General features: G+C 37.6%; 1 protein-coding gene across 2 annotated transcripts in view; it reads left to right on the top strand.

Moving 5' to 3' along the window:
* LOC137273313 (band 7 protein AGAP004871-like) overlaps positions 1 to 22,475 on the top strand; it is a 101,723-nt gene that overhangs the window by 58,694 nt on the left and 20,554 nt on the right. For both annotated transcript variants that reach the window (XM_067805884.1, XM_067805883.1), the window contains exons 3-4: positions 13,438 to 13,510; positions 15,015 to 15,097. In XM_067805884.1, the coding sequence (XP_067661985.1) occupies positions 13,438 to 13,510; positions 15,015 to 15,097 (156 nt within the window). The remainder of the gene's footprint in view (positions 1 to 13,437; positions 13,511 to 15,014; positions 15,098 to 22,475) is intronic.

Raw genomic sequence — 22,475 nt, 5'->3', positions numbered from 1 at the left:
CAGGTTTCAGTGTTAACAAATGACATAATGGTTGACTGACACTGCCATGCATGTAGGGTTAGCACTTGAGTTAGATATGGTGTGCCATTGGTGGATCTGAAGGGGGCATGGAAGTTTAGGAGGTTTGAATCACCCTTTCAAATTCCTGGATCCGCCCATGGTGTACTAGGATGCATCAGTCACTGACAAACCTATGGGTCCCTGTACTTGTGCAGTAAACTGGGTGGTGAATAGGCCATTGTGTTTGTGCAACATACAGGGTGTTGAACAGGTCAGTGTGTTTGTGCAACTTACTGGGTCATGAACAGGTCCCTGTGTTTGAGCAACATATTGGGTGATAAACAGGTCCCAGTGCTTTTGAAATATACCAAGTGATGAATATGTCCCTGTACTTGTGCAACATACTGGGTGGTGAACAGGTCCCTGTACTTGTGCAATAACCTAAAGGTCCTTGTGCTTGTGCAACATACTGGGTGGTGAAGAGGTTCCTGTATTTGAGCAACATACGTCGTAATGAATAGGTCCCTGTACTTGTGCAATAGCCTAAAGGCGAATAGGTCCCTGTGCTTGTGCAACATTCTGGGTTGCAATTACCTAAAGGTCCTTGTGCTTGTGCAACATACTGGGTGGTGAACAGGTCCTTGTATTTGAGCAACATACTGGGTAATGGATAGGTCCCTTTGCTTGTGCAGTAACCAGGAAGGTGAATAGGTCCCTGTGCTTGTGCAAGATACTGGGAGGTGAACAGGTCCCTGTATTTGTGCAACATACTGGGTGGTGGACAGGTCCCTGTATTTGTGCAACATACTGGGTGCTGAACAGGTCCCTGTGCTTGTGCTGTATACTGGGTGGTGAATATGTCTCTGTGCTTGTGGTATGAGGTGACTTATTACCTTGAGTAATGAATAGGTCCCTGACTTAAATTTGGTGACTTTGGTTATTGAATCCCATCGACCCTTTTTGGGATTGATTCTCATTGTGTCTATCAGTTGCAGACAGCATCATATACCTAGAATGTTTCTCTGTGTGGTACACACACATGCAAACACACCCAGGTACGTACACTTTCACGCTCGCTCACAGATACACACAGACACAGAGACAGAGAAAGATGCCTTATCTACGAGATGTTACAAAGTAAGTTCGTGTGCACAACATATTTTCCTAAAACAAAAAACATCTATAACATAAACTGTGTCACCAAGCGCATGTTATATTTTGCCCATTGAGACTATGTGCATTTGTCAATTATCCGTGAAGCAGATTACAATTTGAATTGTTTTGAACATTCCATGAACTTCAGTCAATGAATGCACAGACACACTCACACAGACACAGAGAAACATAGATGTGTATGCATGCATGTGTGTGTGTGTACACAGACACACATTCCCTATATCTCTCTCACAGACAAACAAACCCTCACTCACTGACACAGAAACTGTGCAAGAGAAACTAACCATGAATTAGGGGCAGTGAGGAAGCCTAGTGGTTAAAGCGTTCGCTCATCACACTGAAGACCCAGGCTCAATTCTCCACACGAGTACATTGTTTGAAGCCCATTTCTGGTGTCCCCTGCTGTGATATTGCTGGAATATTGCTAAAAGCGGAGTAAAACCATTCTCACACACTTGCCCCTATCATGAATTACTATCTGTAGATTACCAGGGTTTACGTGTCATAGCATGTGGACTAATGCCCATGTTATGAGCAGCAAGACCATCATTCAGATCCCAGTCAGATGTATGTATTTTAAGCAGTCATGTTAAAAATAATTGTCCATAGTTAGTTAGGAGTTACCACAAGTTACACTTAACTTCAACAACAATATCAGTTATAACTTACTTTCATGGTTGATTTAAACGTCTAAAGATTTTTGATACGTCTACATTGAGTAGAAATAGTTGTCAGTCAAATAGCATGAATGCAAGATAATGGTTGGCAGATCACTGAAGCCAACAATATTTTTTGAGGGAATCCCAGAGATGGTGAAGTGGAATCAAAACAGCACAGTGTATGCTTTTCATCGATAGGAAATAATTATAGGACAAATCAGTCTTGAAAAATATGCATCTCTTTAATGTTTCATATCAACACTATTTACACAACGATACTCTATTTTCCCATCTATCGATTTTGTGTTATCATTGTTACCACTTTGAAGAATGTCCTCTCTAACTATACTTTCACATCAGAGGCCCAAAGTTGGTAGCAGTTGCTTATCCAACAGTCACAGAATCAGAAAAAGTCCCTCCCAAGGCTACTTGTTGGAGTGTGGTTTGCATACAACCTTGTAATTAATTGTTGTTTCCAACACAAGTGGCAGCCATCTTATCAGCAGCCAACAGGAAGTAATGTGTAAACAGGAAGAAGCTACAAAGGTGCCATTCAAACTTTGTAATGCTTGCATCTGTATAGATGAAGACTTCATAAAAATAATTACTTTGCATGATTGCTCTTAGGGAGATTTGTTTTCTTGTTTCTTGATAATTCTTGAGCAATATATAGAAATTTAGTGTGGGTGTTGACATTGACGTTAGTGGAAGTGATCGAAGTGATTTTGGGTTAAGAAGTAAATAGACTCTGGGTACTATGTAAAAACAAGAAAAAAAAAAAATTACTCGAAAATAATTTAAAATGATATATATGTACAAGTGGTTATGGCCTTTTGCTGCTCTTTGGCTTATGATCATTGGCTCATGATGCTGATCACTGGAATTTCTGGTCCAGATCTGATTATGTACAAGCCACTGCAAAATAGTGAAACATACAGCTTTATGGATTACAACTTCTTGTATATTACGTTGAATCATGTTTTGATGTAGATTTTTACAGCGTCATCTAACTAAATGTGTAATAAAGAAGAAGTTGTAATCCATAAAGCTGTATGTTTCATTTTTGACTCACCAACTTCTAGAATGCCCATTAAACAAGTTACAAAATATGATTATGTTGCTGAGTGTGACCTTAAACAGAGATCAGAGAAACAAACAAGTATGATCGTAACAGTTATGTGACTATTTATGATGCACAAAATGTATCCCCACCACTTTGTGCTAAGTGCTACATTGTTACTCCAGTGTGAGTGCACTTGTGTTTGGTTCTCAACTCCCTGGGGAGTACACAACTCAAGATGAAAGCTGCCTGTCAATTGCTAGGAGGTTAGTAGTCATATTACCATATAATCATACTAGGTTCTGATTCCCTGTGGGATGAACAGCAGCACATTTCAAACAAAGGCATTAGCCCGAGGAGACACACATGTTACATGTTACATGTCAATATGGGCCATTACTAAAATCCATACATCCCTCAGGCAGCAAGCTGCTGAACATGGTCCTCCATCCATCCTTTGGTCCATCCGTCCATCCATCAGTCTGTCCATACATCCACCACACCATCCATCCATCATCAGTATATTATCCATCCATCCATCCATCTGTCATCAGTATATTATCCACCATCCATCCATCATCAGTATATTATCCACCATCCATCCATCCATCATCAATATATTATCTACCATCCATCCATCCATCCATCATCAGCATATTACCCACCATCCATCCATCATCAGTATATTATCCACATCCATCCATTCATCATCAGTATATTATCCACCATCCATCCATCCATCATCAGTATATTATCCACCATCCATCCATCCATCATCAGTATATTATCCACCATCCATCCATCATCAGCATATTACCCACCATCCATCCATCATCAGTATATTATCCACCATCCATCCATCCCTCATCAGTATATTATCCACATCCATCCATCCATCATCAGTATATTATCCACATCCATCATTCATCATCAGTATATTATCCACCATCCATCCATCCATCATCAGTATATTATCCACCATCCATCCATCCCTCATCAGTATATTATCCACATCCATCCATCCATCATCAGTATATTATCCACATCCATCCATCCATCATCAGTATATCATCCACCATCCATCCATCCATCATCAGTATATTATCCACATCCATCCATCCATCATCAGTTTATTATCCACCATCCATCCATCATCAGTATATTATCCACATCCATCCATCCATCAGTATATTATCCACATCCATCCATCCATCATCAGTATATTATCCACCATCCATCCATCCATCATCAGTTTATTATCCACCATCCATCCATCAGTATATTATCCACATCCATCCATCCATCATCAGTATATTATCCTCCATCCATCCATCATCAGTATATTATCCACATCCATCCATCCATCCATCATGAGTATATTATCCACCATCCACCCATCATTAGTATATTATCCATCCATCAGTTTCTCCATCCATCCATCATCACATTATGCCCATGCAAACATTAGACCTGGACCTTCGGCATGACAACACACACTTACTCCACCAGGCTACCCAACATGGCCACCAGCATGATGAAAATGAAAACAAGCACACTTTCAAAACAACAATAGGTTCTTTCACTGGATATTTGTTGTTGTGCCAACTTTATTCAGGACCACACGGATTGGCCAGGTTTAATTGGGGGATTAGGTGATGTTTATAGACAGAGAGGCAAGCCTGTTTCTGTGTGAGATGAGGGGATGTATGACAGGTGATCTGTCTGGTGAAAGCCAGCTCAGGTTACTGAAGACACCAGTATCACTAATAGTCTCCTACCTTGTCGGAATAAGTCTGACTTTGAACAGTATTTGGTTTATGTTATGGCATTTCCATTATGAACAACAAAATGCCAGACGATGGTTACCCTAACGGTTTTGCAATTTGATATTAAATAATGATTTTTTACCCTTGGAACATTATTGCAGCTGTTATCTACAATACATCCTCTTCATATTGACTAAACAATGGCACATATGTCCTAATAGTCTGTCACACAGACTATGAAGCAGATACATCAAAGAAAGTCTAGATAGTGTGGCAAGGCTAGAATTCCACAGAAGAAAGTCTCAGGGCTCCTTTAGGAGATAAGCATCATGTGTTGGCCAAATCCTGGGTGTTATTGAGTATTTGAAGCATTGGAATACATTTGGAACCGATGGCGTCAGCAGTAGGTTTCAAATGACATATCCTATGTTGGATAACTTGTGCCCAGTCCATTTCATTTTTGAATAAAATATGTTTGAAACAAACCAAAGCATGGCCTGTTTTGATGAAGACAGGATTAATTACATTTTCAAAGATAGATGTTATGTCAGTGACATTTTGATGCTGCTTTATGCTATGTCTTAGTGTGGTCACTGCACCTTGATATGTCCACTCACTCACTCACTCACTCACTCACTCACTCACTCACTCACTCACTCACTCACTCACTCACTCACTCACTCACTCACTCACTCACTCACTCACTCACTCTTGTGTAGCAAGTCTAGGTTACAATGCTTTCAGAAGAATGTAGAACCTTGCTGGACTCTGGGCCCTTATTTATCATATTTTATTAATATATTTTAAGAACTGTTATTTCTGTAATATATGTTCGTTTCAGAGGCTACCATGTAGATGTTAGTGCACAATGCTATCATTACAACACTCATGCTACCAAAGTCATAGGTTGCACATAGACCCTGTTTCAGAACATATTTGCTGCCAGATCAGGTGCTGTTACACTTTTGCTCTTGGTGCACATCCTGTTCTTCCTCATGACTGCTGAGTTAATTGGAAGAGAAGTCATCATAAAGTGGCGAGGAATTGTTCCATGAAATCAGTTTCTCTCCAAGGAACTGTTCACTGAAATCAAGTTCTCTCTGAACCCTTACAATTACACATGAATGTATCTGGAACTGCTTGGAAGTGAATGTTTGGCCCCAACTCTGCAGCAGAAGACAGTAAAATTTCTCAATTTGAACTAAAACACTCTCAATTTGTCAGAATTTATGACAATAGGAACATTAAAACAAATCAAATTTTGAATGATATTGTAATTTTTTTTCAATTTGTCTGCAAGAGTCTCTTGGTTTGGAATAGATAAATTCTAGTAGGAGTTATCTTTTGGCAGAGTCTATTATGCGGAACTACCTTGCTTGGCCTGATATGCAGGGTTTGGCATTCTGGCCCTGATACATTGTCCCTGTGTAATTGCTTTCATTCCTAGATAGATATGGAGTCATAAGATCTTAGATACTGTTCAAATGGAAGGTTTTAATGTCTTGAATCAACCTTGCTCAGATGGCTAATATCCAAACACCAAATCAATAACATTTAATAATATCCCAACTTTACCCAACTTTAGGTAGCAGATCAGTTGGATTGTGTTATTAGAGCCAGACACAGAATCTACACTGCAAAGCTAATAACTTAGGAAATTGTTCTTATCAAAATAATTGTGGACATGATTTCATTGTGTGTGTTCTGTGCTCAGTCACTGGTATGTTCGGAGGTCTATTATCCTTGACACAGTAGGACATGGGACTTATCATGGTGACAAGCTGACCAATGTGATGATAAGTTTTATCATGGTGACAAGCAGACCAATGTGATGATAAGTTTTATCATGGTGACAAGCTGACCAATGTGATGTTAAGTTTTATCATGGTGACAAGCTGACCAATGTGATGATAAGTTTTATCATGGTGACAAGCTGACCAATGTGATGTTAAGTTTGTGGTGAAAGGATCGTAAGGGTTGCCTAGTGATCAAAGCATCTGCTCATCACACTGAAGTGAGTGAGTATTATTTAAAGCTTGGATGAAACCCCCCAAAATAAACATAATTAAAAGGCAATTGTCATTTATTCATGACATATAATATAAATTTCTGATCATGAAAAATGAATACAAAAACTTAGGAGTGTACATATGCAAATCAAAGTGGCAATGTACTTGAATTTACTACCCTTAAAAAGAAGCACTCAGGATACCGAACCCAGTCAGAGTGGATGGGCATGTACTTACGTATAACAAATGCTTTCATTGGCTTATACTCTCAAGGCTCTTTGTTTATGGTGTATAGCCCAGTAGGTGTTAAGTCCAAATTGCATGTAGACAGGCAGGCAGGCATGCACATAGGTGTCAATGAAACAGACATTGAATTTTTTCTGTGATTATTTACTATTCATTGTTTGTGTACACAACCAATATTAGACTACTGTTCATTATATTACGTGCATCCCGCTTCTAGCTGCACAAACCTATTCACTGCACGTCACAAAAGTGAGCAGCGCAGCACAGATGTTAAAACCACTTTTCACTCCAGCTGAGGTGAAATTAGTGAGCCACTTGAGCTCTGATTTCATGGGATTGTTTTCATCATGTTGTTTTTCAACTTTTTAAGTTTGCATTTTTGATAGTTTGTTACTCCATACATACCAAACCGTATCATAATCTGCAAAGTTGTGTTTTGTGTCTCACATAAGCCTTAACACTGCATCAGCAATTTTACAGCTTGTCACAGTGAATATGTACTGTCATATTCCAAACAGTTCTAGACACACATCTGACCACAGTGAATGGATGCTTGATGTTATTAAAACTGTATGTGCAGTCACATCCCTGAGACTGTCAGACGTGGATCTGATCACAGTGCCTAGATGCTTGATGTTATTAAAACTGTATGTGCAGTCATATCCCTGAGACTGTCAGACGTGGATCTGACCACAGTGCCTAGATGTTTGATGTTATTAAAACTGTATGTGCAGTCACATCCCTGAGACTGTCAGACGTGGATCTGACCACAGTGCCTAGATGCTTGATGTTATTAAAACTGTATGTGCAGTCACATCCCTGAGACTGTCAGACGTGGATCTGATCACAGTGCCTAGATGCTTGATGTTATTAAAACTGTATGTACACTTACATACCGAACAGTGTCAGACATGAATGTGGCTACAGTGACAAGATGATGGATGTGATTAAATTAATTTGTATGTGCAGCTAAAACCCTATCAGAGGCTCAGTGAGAGGAGGGAGTAAAAACGGACATTACAAGCACAGGCGAGAATGAACATATTGACTTTAGCAACCAATTCAAGTAGAAATCTTGAATCAATTCTTTTTCATCATATTTAATGGACGCGCTTGGGAGTAATTAGTTAATGTAGGAAGCTTCATTCTAGATGTGTCTTTAAGGACATGATTAATCAACATCAGAATTGAATAGGATTTCATCTGCGAGAATAGTGAAAAGTGTTTTTATCGTCAGGAAGTTTTTTCTTGATGATGAAATTTTTTTATTGTGATTTTGTCAGACTGTTAAATGCAGCATCCCAGTGGTAGGATGCTCTTGTTGGACATTAAAGTGGATATTCATCACTTGCAGAACTTTCATTGATGGAAATTATGCTGGAATGTTTCTGGTCTGTATACAAGGGAGAAATAGGATAACAGTTATGTCACACTACTTGGCATCGGTAGGTTGAAATCGAAATAAAATTAGTTTTATAACCAAATCTTTTTAGCCTGCACTGTGTTGGTATGTTTTCAAAACGTTCAGTGTTGCAACAATCAAGGATAGAAATAATGTTTAGGTTGGTGTTTTGGTGAGTGAGTGAGGGAGTGTGAGTGACAGAGTAAGGAAGAGTCTTGAAGAATTGTATTCATGACATGTCTTGAGGTGCTGTGATTGTCTTGAGGTGCTGTGATTGTCATGAAGAGCTGGGTTTATGATAATGTCTTGAGGTGCTGTAATTGCCTTCAGGAGCTGTGATTGTTTTGAAAAGCTGTGTTTATGGTAATCTCTTGAGGAACTTTAATTGTTTTGAGGTAATTTGATTGTCTTGAAGAGCTGTGATTATGACAATATCTTGAAGTGCTGTAATTGCCTTCAGGCGTGGTGATTGTCTTGAAGAGCTGTGTTTATGATAATGTCTTGAGGTATTGTGATGGTCTTGAGGTACTGTGACTGTCTTGAAGAGCTATGATTATGACAATGTCTTGTGGTACTTAAATTGTCTTAAGATGCTGTGATTGTCTTGGAAAGCTGTGATTAAGACAATGTCTTGAGGTACTTTAGTTATCTTAAGGTGCAGTGATTATCTTAAAGAGCTGTGATTATGATAATGTCTTGAGGTACTGTGATTTTCTTGAGGTGTTGTTATTGTCTCGAGGTGCTGAGGTTGTCTTGAAGAGCAGTGATTAATTGCAATGTCTTGAGGTACTGTGGCAGTCTTGTGGCAGTATGATTCTTGTTTGGCACTTACTGATTGTCTTGGCGATGCTATAAATGTGTTGTACCCCGGTGACAGTAAGGAACACTTGTTAGCAGACTACAAGAACCTCAACTAATCTCCATTCTCTTAACATTGTAGCAACTCCCATAAATAACATAAACCCTAGAGAATTTGTTACCCTAGTAACCAAAATTGTGACAGGGCTGTGCATGCATGATCTGTTAAGTGAAAAAATCTCATTTTGAGGCTGAAGATAATTGGAGTTTTGTTCACCATGTGGAGAAAATGGGATTCGTAGTAAACTGTTCTAGTGTAAAGTCAGTGTGAACACGAGGCTGCATGCTTGTGTTCAACTTTCTTATGTTGCAGGATAATATACTTTCCTAGACATAAACATTCACTGAAATCTAATATTTAGCTTTAACGGGTAATCATTATTGTCCCATGCTGTTGTGATTTCGTAGTATGTTATCTGGGGGTATCTCTTTCAAAGTGTCATCTACCAAATTGGGTGGTTTGTTGTTTAACACTGCTCTGAACAATATTACAGCCATATTGTGGCGGTCTGTCAAGAATCAAGGCTAAAGCTAGAATTTTATGGGGTGGACCAATGCCCCACCTGGTTAAATTTGGGTGGGCCCCAATGCTTGATGAGAGGGTCCAAGTGCCCAACTATGTTAAAGTTAGGTGAGGCCCTTTTAGATTTAGGTGTTTGAAGTTTTCAGCTAAATGCATTGTTACTTAATTTGTATGTACTGTGTTCGTAAGCTCATGAATTTTTGTATGAGACATGATCATGAATGAAAAGCGAAACTGAAAGTTACAAAATGAAAGACTTTCAGAAACACTCACTGTCACTGACGGAACTTCTTACAACATCCTGTCGGGTATATTATTGCATGTGGATTAAAATTTGGTCACTTAATAGTGTTTTGGGTGATTGCAATGAATGATAACAATGTTTATTGCATTATGTTTGCTCAGACCACATTTTTAGTTTTGGGACTTTCAAATAGTTTGTGTCTACAGGACACAACCCAGATTTGTCAGCGGCTATTCATATTTCAATGCAGAAAGGCCAGAGAAATGCTTCCCATGTTTATCCCTCAATAACTGAGTCTTGACTTGACATCATCATGAGCATTGATCTCCACAACTGAGATACCGTGATGTGTCAACCAAGTCAGCGAGTCTGACCGGATCTTCACGCTTCCAACAAATATGTTTGAACAGTCACAAGTCTACACATGATTTGTTCAGGGTAGTGAATTATTCTGAGGACATTTTTCACAAGTGTCAAGTCTCTAATGACATCTATTTCTTGTATACTTACATCACAGATAATCGCTATTATGACAATAGCCAGTCACTGTTGTTTCAATACAAATTTGTGTACAGTGCAAAACACATAAGGTAGCACACTTTTTGGGGTAAAATTTGCAAACATTTTATTTTAGACAAATTGAATTTTTCATGTAAACCATTTCATTGACCAGAATGTCAAAATGAATCATAACAATATGAGACAGATAATTGTAACCCTATAAGTTAAGAAATTAATTAATAAGTAAGTGCAAGCCTTGCTCAAATACTGTAGCCTTCAGTGTTTGCCCTAGGTATGAAAATTAAGGAGTCATCATGACTCCCTCGTGTGATGAGGAGGAGTCATGGACATATATTGGGGAGTCAACTTTAGTCTGGAACTTTAGTCAAGAATTGTGATAGTTTAACAACGACAAAAAACAAGGCAGGTCAGGTATTTAATCATCACTGATCAGTTGACTGGCAATCATTAAACTAAGTAGTTTTAAACACCACAAATTACAAGATAAGATTATCTGTACTAAGGGCCCAGTAGCATTGCTTCAACAATGACACAAGACTTTAATTTCACTGTGTATTTGAGATAATTTGTGTCATATACATAGGGTTTCTGCATCAGGGAAAGCACTTAGCTTCCTGTTTGTGAATAACATTTACATACTGTTTGAAAGGGTGTCTTAACAGTGTTGAAAAGAGCACTGTCACAATGTAAATATTTTTACAATCACTTAGTTCTCTTAGAATCGGTCTGCTATCCCTGTAAGACGCATTGGAATACATCAAGTCCTAGGATTGGTGATTGGTCACTTGCCTGATTTTGTAACTGCATGGTTCATAATATTGAAGAATGAGACAATAGCATGGTTTCATTTTGCATTTAGAACTTGACACTTGAATATTTTGACAGTGGGAAACAAACCCATGTGCTTGTCTTAATACTCCTCTCATCTGTATCAAGAATTTAGGAATCTTGATGCAAATACATTGATTGTTAAGAGTTCACTACACACCACCTTTGGCAATGCCTTCAGATCCATCTTCAGAAGTATTGTATCAGAATGAAAGATGGTCAACATGTAATTGGTGTGATACTACCGTCATTACTTTACCTGTGAAGATCCGTGGTAGAATACATCTTCAGCATGCATGCTTGCCACAAAAGGCTACTAAATATCCCTGAACGACATTATTTTCCTTACTGTCAAACCCTCTCTGCTATGCTAAAGCCTTAACTGAAGCAAGTCTAGATTTCCTCAGGTTCTGAATCTTTGGGCTCCCTGGGGCGCCTTTTCAGTCTATATGGGTTAGTGTGCTACAATCAAAATTATATATCATCAGAGACTAAACATCAGTCTAAAAGGCAACTATGCTTGTGTTGAGAGGTGACTAAGGGGATTGGGTGGGTGGTCAGGCACATTGACTGGTTGACACGTTATCAGTTCCCAATTGCCCAGATCGATGCTCATGCTGTTCACCACTGAATTGTCTGGTCCAGACTCAATTACTTACTGACAGCTGCCATATAGCTGGATTATTGCTGAGTGTGGCTTAAAACTGAACTCACTGACTAGCTGTAATGACCATTTCAGCCTAACCTCCATCCCCTATATATCTTGTATCCCCTACCATCTCTTCAGTTGCTTAAATGTCAGCATCCGTGATCTTAGTTATAATGCCAAGACTATTAGTTTGACAACATAAAACAAATCTGTTTTATTATGACACTGTTGCTAGTGTAATCCTATTGTGGATCATTGTTACATGATATTTGCATGGCTTGAATATCAAGGTGGGATAAAGCTAAGAGCCTGAGATGACAGTGACAGACACTGACATTTGAGAAACTCTTAATCCAAGAAATCCAATAGTGTTCTATGAATGATTGAATGAATGTTGTTTTAATTAGTATTATTGCATCTGCATAACTTGACTTGTAAATGATCAAAACCAGACCAAACAATCCAGTGACCGATATTATGAGCAAAGATTCACAAGGCTGTGTGTAATAACATGGTATAAACCAGATTGATAATATTGACAAAACATACATGAATTAAACTGAAATCATAATGAAGGTTTCATAACAATGAGAGTCAGTAAGACTGAATAAAGTTTTTGCCTTCTAACATTTGAGCATTGTTTTTGGCTTGCCATGTCTGGACTCTTCCTCTTTTGGAGTCAGAATGTGTAATGTTGTCTGTTCACCTAGACACTACAGAGGTGTTCTCAAGCATGTGCTTGGCTCAATTTCATTAGTGAGTGAGTGATTAAGTTTAGTTTTATGTCGCTTTTAGCAATATTCCAGCAACGTTATCGCGAGTGACACCAGAAATGGGCTGAACACATTGTGCCCATGTGGGGATTTGAACCCAGGTCCTGGCATGAGGAGGGAATGCTGTATCCACTATGCTACCCCAGCACCCCAGTTTCATTAGTGATTGTGGATTTCTGAAGTGACTCACACACATGTACATGTGTGCCACATGTTGTTGATGCTTTATGTAAAATGCCCATGAAATAGTGTTAAGATAATGCCATGGTATTGTGAACATACTCCTCAATGATAGCTACATTCAGATCATTACTTCCCTTGTTGTGTCAGTGTTGTAGAGATATAGAATATATTGTGTGACCCAGGTCATATCATGTATGACATGAAGGGATGTACCGATATTTAGACACAAATGTTTGAACACGAACATATAACCTGTTTATCAGCAAAGTCATCAAATTATGAAAAATAACCCAAATCTACTTTCCAATTTAGGCTGGCTACCCACATTGCTGCATGTAGAATGCAACATCTAAGAATAAATGTGACGTCATAGCATTGTTCATGATGTCAGGTCACCACGACAAAGTGATATTTTGCCCTAGGGCGTTGTATGAAAAATATGAACACAATGTTTTCACCCTGGCAGGTAATGAATACACATTCCCCCATCACATACAATGTCCAGGATGTGTTACTAGTATGTTCTTTATGTCTTTCAGGTTGTTCAAGAGTATGAAAGAGCTGTGATTTTCCGACTGGGTCGTCTGTTGTCTGGAGGGGCCAAAGGGCCGGGTAAAGTATTGCACAATATCTCTTCCAAGTGTACATTCTCTGACAGTAGGGTTTGTTAATAAGGAGCAATCAAGGTGCTTGTTAACTGTGATTGTAATATCTTTTGGTGTGCCATTGTCCTGATTTGGACCATGAACCCTCTGCTTTTAAGATGGTATATAATCTGAATCACATCCTCTATATGCAAACCTTAATAAAAAATGAATACCATGACTGTAAAATTGAACCTCACAATACAAACATTGCCATGTCCTTTGGCATTTTCAGTAATACAGATACACAATATTTACGTTTCAAATGTATGTGTTTTACAGATTTTTAAAAACTACTTGGGAAAAAATTACAAATTGTAGTTCTGACAAATATAAGTTCTGAGAAACTTCTTTTTATCAGTGGATATTTGAGATGCTCAGTTTGTCTTGAGGCAAAAAAGACTAATGAAAGATTGTTGCTTAAGACAGGTTACAGGTAATGGACAATTTTTTGATGTTATTGTTATTGTTACACAAACATTTGTTTAGTATCGATTTACAGTACAACTGCAAAAAGATGCTTTGTTTTCCCTCAATCGTGGGATGTCCATCACAATGGCACATCATATTTTCAATCTTAATTCCCTGGAGATTGTACAACTCCTGCTTACCAAGGGCACCAAGAAAATGTGGCTTTCTCATTCTTGTGAGGTACCCATTTACAGCTGGGTGGACTGGGACAGATAGTGACAGTACCTTGTCCAATATTTACTAACTGTTGGTGTATGCTTGATTAGGTGTTTGCACGTGGCCACCATCTGATCATCTACCGACGGATTCATGGGTTCTTTTAAGTGCGCAAGGTTGTGTATTGTACATTAGAGGTTGTGACAACATTGAAAGAGTGTGCACACTAAGTTGACTCCCAGGTTTTTAGACCCAGTCACAGGTGGGCTCGATCTTGGCACATGATCGCTGGATAATATTTTATTAGGCTTCTTTGCTTCACAGGTTCCTTTAACAAATTTGAAACAAAACCACTGAAAAAGAAATTAGTGAAATATAATTTTTCATGAAGTGTCACTATTGGATATAATTCCCTAGACTGGGGAATGAGTGGAATGTAAGGAAAAACATGTGTCCAGACATGTTGGAAGACTTGTGACTGAAAATGGAAATGTTTTGTTCACAAAACCATTTAGAATGTGACCCTTAAACTGAACATTCATTGCCTGTACAGTCATAAAGCAGAGTTGCTTGCCTTGTCAGTGGCCATAGATTCAAATCCCAGATTTGTTCTGCTTTTAATTTGTCAGTCAAGGTCTTACTTATAATGTTGGTTTGATCTAAGTTTTAAATGTGTATGCATTACCTCCTAAATGAAGCAGGCAACTGATAGATGTAAAATGCTACTAAAATTCATATTCTCTGTTTAACCATGGCACTCCATGTCGACTAACTGGAATTTCAATTTTTCAAGCTAATAAATCTGACATTGTTTTTAACGATATGTTGTTATTTTTCTCTCACAGGAATATTTTTTGTGCTGCCTTGCATAGAACAGTACACGAAAGTGGATTTAAGAACAATATCATTTGACGTTCCCCCTCAAGAGGTAAGCTAGAAGATATGTTTTATATTCATGTTATTTTTCTCCTGTTGCTTTTTCTTATTCAATATAGCTGTAGCCTGAATGATATATATTGGTTTTCATGTGTGAGGTCTGATGGGAACTGTATTATTGTGTAACTTTTGCCATTTTGAAGGAGAAAATGCTTAATTTCTCTTGGAGATGGCATTAAAAGAAGAGCGTAAATCAGCGATTGTAGGAAAATCTGGAAGGTGTATCTGAGTGCTGCATGCAGATGCAGATGCCAGTTGTTGATGCTGTAAGTATGGAGGGGTGGAGGCCATCGTTAGATGAGGATAAACATGTAGAAACATGTGATACATTTTAAGATTATGCCAATAAATAGCCCATTAAAGAACTAACTGTTGTGTCTAGACCTCACTCACACGCTCACTCAACTCATCTGCTCACTCACTTACTCACTTACTCATGCACTCACTCACTCATACTCACTTAACTCATCTGCTCACTCTGTACTCACTCATGTACTCACTCATGTACTCTTTCACTCACTCACCGACCCACCCACCCACTCACTCACTCACTCAATCACTCAATCATTCACTCACTGCAAACATAGATCCTAAATATCATGTCATGTGTTTTCTCTTTGGAAATCATTGCCTAATGTTTCCTTTGAGTCTTCACAGTTTTGACTTTTACATTATGTGTTTATTTAGGAATGTTTTTACAGAAAGAATCCTGGGTGATTTGTTGAGGAGATTGCTTGCCACCTCATCAGCGGCAGGAGGCCACTTTTAAAACACTTTCACAACACATGTTTTCAGTTTCCAGATATGGCAGAGATATGAAAAAGGCATTAATGATCAAAATATGTCAACAATATGCTCAATCATCTTTCTCTTTTTCAAACATGGCTGTTTTCAGTGTGCTAATGATTTCTGCTGGTAGGGAAAGATAAATTTGTCAGTGATAAAGCATCAGTGCTACCAAGGAATGACTTGTTTACTCATTGATTTATGACTATTGCTAGTAACCCTTCATCTTCCAATGTTTTAAGGCCAAAGACTTCTGTTACCTCATAACTGGGGAGGACATTGGTGCCAAAACGGTATTGTTCCTGGAATTGCTGTTACTGACCTAGCCTTTTATATTCTGTTGGTTCATTAGCCAATCATTGACTTGGCACTCTCAAACAAGAATTATGCAGTCTTGTATTACATGCTTTACCGAAGGTTGAGTCCAGTAATTGTTTTTAGTAGTAAACAATGGTGTCATTCCCTGTAGTCTTCGATGTAAGATATTAACTCTGGGATTCTTGTAACTCATCATGTATGTGTCTTGAATTGTGCAGTTTGTCTGATCTTGTATGTTAGATGAGCACATTGGTCGATATCAACTATCTGCTTGCATATGCCTCGCTGACTGTTGTATGGTGTCAGATCAGGAAGGCCCTGGAAGAGCTGTGGCTAGACAATTCCTGACACTTTTTCGACATTGGTGCAATTTTGTTTAGGTTTCTTTTGACACCAGGTGTATTGTTTGATTTTCTGTGATCCAGTAATATGATTTTCATTAACATTTAGGATCAGTGTCATCTGTTTCATGGGAAAAACAAGATTACTTATGGTTAGCAACAAAAGTGAACTGAACATTCCAGATATATAATATATAACTGTCCTGAATGCCTCGTGATGTACAAGATTTTGCTGCTCGAGAAGCAGTTCCTGTTGTTTTTCTCATCCTTCATCATAATGACATGCTAGTGTCAAATATAGTGCAGTGATCAGATTCTGTTATGTACAGAACACTGACAAATACTGGAGTGTTGCTGAGCGTGAGAAAAGAAAAGAAAATGGAAAAGTGCAATGAGCAAATTTGTAATGTTTCACAGTAACTATTGTATTCATTCCCAGAGAACCTTTTTTCCCCTGTTTTGTGTGGAAGGCCAGACCAATTATATGTTTTGTGTTATGGATTTTTGTCCTCACAAAACCTAAAGGCAGGATGGAAAAAATAGAAATAAAATCATCAAAGTAGTCTTCCTTCTGAATACTCAAAGCATTTCACTTTTGGCAATTTACATGGTGTACATGGGGCAAAATGCTATCTATAAAAACATCTTATGAGTTTATATGTTTGACCAATAAAAACATTAGGATTCTAATTTTTAAGCAGGAAAAAGTAAGTTTTATTTTTTTTCTTATTCTTAAATAAATATGGAAAGCAGATTCGTAAAATAGAAATAAGATTGTTCTAGCCTTAACTAGTATATTTATGAATTATATTTGAAGACTGCAATCTATTTGTCCGTCAGCAGTTTCAGCATTTGATCAGATGTGAGACTATACATGGATTCATGAAGTGTAGTCAGTGAAAGATGTTGACCATTGCAATTTGGTCTAAGAGTTTGTCTGGACAGGACACAATTGTGTTAGTTTGATGTCATGAGTGACTGGTGGTCAGCTGTCTCACGTTGAAGGGCACCTGCTTCCAGAAGGCCACTACAGACATCCACTGTAGACCTCAGCTGCAGGGGATATGAACTCATATTTACTACTCTTCTTTCTCTAGTAGTGTGGCGTGTATATGTATATATCATTCTTTGGTAGCATAACTTTGTATGTAGTATTCTTTATTTGCATAATATGATATTCACATATACCATTTTCAATAGTTCTGTTTCGAAATCGTACATGCATTTCTTTATCCATGGTATATTAAATTTAATTGAAAGTTACTGAAATTGTTTTACTGTAAAACTTTGCAAAATAGGTGTTCAGGAACTATTTTGGTTTGTAAACTTCTTTTGTATCTGAATTCCTTCTTCATACTGTGCATTCAGTGCAAGTGAGGCTTAGATCAGCCTTGCCTCCATCGTTATCGCCCACCCAGCTGACGTGGAGAAACATTCCACCGATGGTGAGCCTGAAAGAGGCATGAGAAGGATCATGCACATCAGAAACTTATGTTTAGTTTTTTGTTTATATTGTTGCATTTAAATATTCTACAAATAGAAAAAAAATTAATGATAAAATTGCATTTCTGAAATTTAGATGCCCCCAGTCAGTTGCCCATGTGACCTATCACATGACATCTCGGTAATTGGTGAACTGAAATCAATTCCCTTTGCTTTTCCTTCTGTATTGGAGGCTATTGATCAAACACGCCCATAGTTAAACAAAATTAAGCTTTGTCAATTTAAACTTGATAATCTGCAGTACTTAAAATCAGCCTGTATTGTATGATCACCAGTTTGTTATCTCCTTGTGTCAATACACAAGATGGCACCATGTGCTGGAGTTCTACATATCCAAGCAACCGAAGACAAACACATTTTTATTGCAAATATTACAATTGTGCATGTGTTGGTGGTGTGCTTCGTTCAGGATTGCCATAGGGTATAATAAGTAAAATAAAAATTAACATTGATTTGGAGGAATTTTTCTTTTCTTTTCTTTTTTTTATGAGAGAGAGTAGTTGTTTTTAAAGCTTTACAGACAGTTACAAATGTGATATTTTACAAAGCACAAACTGAGTAACATTTTTGATAAAAATTAATTCTTGTAAATCCAGAGATGCCAACCTCTATGATTTTATCATAGTCATTACAAATTTTAGCCTCAATCTACACCAATATGATTGCACTAGAAATTCTAACAAATTTAAAGACAATTCATTAAAATATAGATAATTAGACTAAAACCTATATTTTCATTGATTAAATACATTTCACCAAAAATTGAGGACAAGAAGAGATGTCATGCTGATAATTTGAAATATGCATGTGAAATTAAAGCTTCCGTCTTGATCAGTATCATCGTATCTGTCTCAGCATCCATCATGATTTGAAGTATTTACTTGACTACTAACTCCATGATCAAACTACTAAGTTTGATCCTTGAAACTACTGAATGCAACACTTTAGGGTTGGCACCTCTGTAAATCTTGCATTGTTCCTTTGATGGTTCTATGGCCCTGTGTCTTCCGACCAACACTGTTTCCTGGTGATGTCAAGGGTGATCTGTTCTGGGTTTGTATTTGAGAGATGGGATAGATAGGGCAGTTGATCATTATGCAGAAAGTTTAGGTTCAATGCCCTAGATGGGTACAGTTTGTGAGCCCATTTCTGGAATATTGTTAAATTCAGTGTTCAACCTGACTCACTGACTTGCTCCTACCAAGGGTTATTTCTAACTGGACAAATAACCTACATCTCGTTAGTCAAGCCAAGATAAGTTAAATTCTGTCTATTAGTTCAACTGCTAATTACTAGTGTTATTACCTACTCATAAGTGTGGTCATTTAATCTTCAGGTCTGTATTATAAAGAAGTACAGGATTGTACCAAAAGAAAACTAGCAGAAGCAGTTCAAATGCACTGACATAATCCCTCATTCAACAGAGATAAGAGATATCACATTTCTTCTGCATACAGTGAGCTGACAAAAACAGACACAGCTTAGCACTCCAGCCATCATTTCTAATTAGTTAGTATCAGCCTTGTATGTTTTGTTTCACCTCAAGAACAGAAGACTTCCTCTTATCTTTACTGAATTATTACCAATATCCATTGACTTTGCTAGTACCTTTGATGCATGCTTATTGTTAGTCTGTTTTAAAGTCCCTGAACCACAGTGACTGTCTGCAATGCTTAAGTCTTAAATGAAGCAAGTCTAGATTTCCTCATTTTCAATTCATAAAGGTTCGTTTGTTACTGTCAAAATTATGTCAAGACTATGTGTTCGTCCAGCCTACTGTCTGTAGTCTGTTGTATGATGCAGTACTTCACTCCTACTTGACAACAGTGTAGGAACCTATACTGAAATATGGCATCATTATATAATAATGAAGCCTGTCATCCCTGAAGTATCTTTCCTTTCTTAGCAATTGAAATTCACAGTTGCCCAGAGACAATATTTGACTTAGCTTTTGCTCTGATTGTAGAAATACAGACATAATTGATTGTTTCAGTATGAGTATTTAAGTGGGTATGTTTATAAGCCATATTCAGCAATATTCCACCAATATGGAGGGAGCCCAGAAATTGTCTTCACTCTGGACCCAATTGAGGATTTGAACCTTTGCCTTCAGTATGATGAGTAAATGCTCAAGGCTACTGTCACTCCATCCTCAAAAACTTATAAATTGGACTTGTTAATTATGCATTCAGTGTGTAATGTTTGTCATGTGAGTACCGTTATACTCTGGAATATTGCTTAGACTGTGTTACACATCAAAGAAGCAAACATGATGAACATGGAGATGTTTGTTCTCATAATCCGCTGATAACGACTACTACAGTGTTTTCTGTCTCATGTGACCTCACATCTGTCTGATGTGTATCATAGGATACTCCTGGACACAAAAACAACATTACACATTTGTGTTTTGGGAGAGCATAGCTCAAGCCAATTACATGCTTCGCAGGAACATTGGAACGTTCACATGGAGTCTCCAGGAAGTGCTTAAATATAACTCACAGCATGGTGCCATGTGATCAGCTGGATGCAGTATGCCATGGGTATGGGTGTTATAACACAAGGATAAATCTACAAGGGTTAAATATAACAATACAAGAATACAAGAGTTATGCCATGTTTCTGATGAACATGATGTGACCTTTAAAGGATGATCAGTATGTTAGGAATATATATTTCCTGGAGTCTTCAATTCGGTCAGGACAAGAAATGTCTCAGCTTGTAGGGCTGTATGAAATGTACCAGATCAAACCAACCTTGTGCAAAATGTTGTTTAAGAAACAAGTCTGCGAAAATTGTTTGTGTTCGATTATGAGAAAACATGATAGATTGCTCTGATGTTTAGTCATTGCGACCAATCTTTGATTATTTCAATTAATCAGACCACTACCACTTTGTCTGATATCGTGCAAAATCATAGGAAAAATTGCAACATTTACTCTTTCATAAACTTTGGTTAGGCATCACAAGTCATTAGTATGATTAGAGACTCTTCTGCTTGGTTGCCAAAACACATGAATAGCGACAAGCTGTCAGGTTGAATCTAAATGCAAAATCGTCTATACAGATTGTCAGTCTGTTGGAAAACCTTGTTCTTCCAATGATATTGCTTTATCAAAGATGTAACATCTGTCCCTATGCTAATAACAGTATTAAAAAAAGAGATTCATAATATTCCTAAAGGAAAAAATAGGAAAGTTCTGTTTTCAGTTCATTAGTGCATGCCATGTTTTGCAAATACAAAACACTGAGAATCTTTTGGTATCATTAGATCTTGTTATACATGTTTTGTAATGCTTTAGTACTACTGATCGACATGAGTGTTTTATTAAATGCTTAGCAGTTTCTATGAATAATATTTCTAAATTGTTTACATCAAAGTTAGGCTTGAAAGGTTGTGTCATGCAAAGCATTAGAGCTTATTTCAATACCTGACTTAATAGGAGTAGTCTAGTGGTTAAAGTATTTGCTCATCCTGCTGAAGACAGGGTTCAATTCCGACATGGGCACAGTGTGTGAAGCCCATTTCTTTGTTCTCCCACTGTGACATTGCTGGAATATTGCTAAAGGTGGTGTAAAACTAAAGTCACTCGCTGACTTACTCACTCACTCACCATTAGCTGACACTAACAGGACAGTGTCAGGCAGATAATGTCTAGTGTTAAAGCAATCTGCAGTTACATTAGAGTGCAGCCTGGGTGAACACAGTTGTAACCTTAGTTGTAAGGATAATACCTTCTGATGAACACTGAAACAGATGCAGACAGAATTGCCATTGATGCATTAGCCTGGATGGAACTGATTCCGTGCCAAGTGCAATCTTCTTTTGACATTACTTGAACCCAAATGAGGGGAGATAACTTCCAGAGACATAATGATTATGAAAGTGATGGAGAAACATTTCAGAATGAGGATGAGCTGTCAGTGAAAATTTACCCTGAAACACATGTTCAGATTCTAGAAACTATGTTTTCAATGTGAATTAATTATGTTATGTGTTTAGGTTAGAGTTATTTTTAATGGTGCTGTTGAAAGTTACAAAATTTTAAAAAATTTCAAAGTGGATAGTTCAATTTGGGGGAACTATGTCTTTCAAGTGAATTAACTGTTGTGTGTAAAGGTTATGTCTTAACAGTTTACAGAGGTCCAGATAAGCTGCGTATGCCTGTAAAATATCCATAGAAAATTTCTAGTTATGTATAGCAAAATGATTGTTGTGTAGCAATTACACATTTGATATATTAGATATGTTAAAAGTGTTACACATATACATATGGAACATATTTATAGAAATCGCTTGCATAATAAAAAGATATTGATTGCTGTCACGTTGTACTGTTAGTATTGGACTGCTGTTGCATTGTCAATATCAACTGAGTGATTTTTTATGAAATCATTTCCATTATATTTAAGTTGGTTTTG

The sequence above is a fragment of the Haliotis asinina genome, chromosome 2, assembly GCF_037392515.1.
Source record: "Haliotis asinina isolate JCU_RB_2024 chromosome 2, JCU_Hal_asi_v2, whole genome shotgun sequence".
NCBI classification, from domain to species: domain Eukaryota; kingdom Metazoa; phylum Mollusca; class Gastropoda; order Lepetellida; family Haliotidae; genus Haliotis; species Haliotis asinina.
Note: the sequence above shows the minus strand (reverse complement) of the source record. Positions and strands in the feature narration are given on the sequence as shown.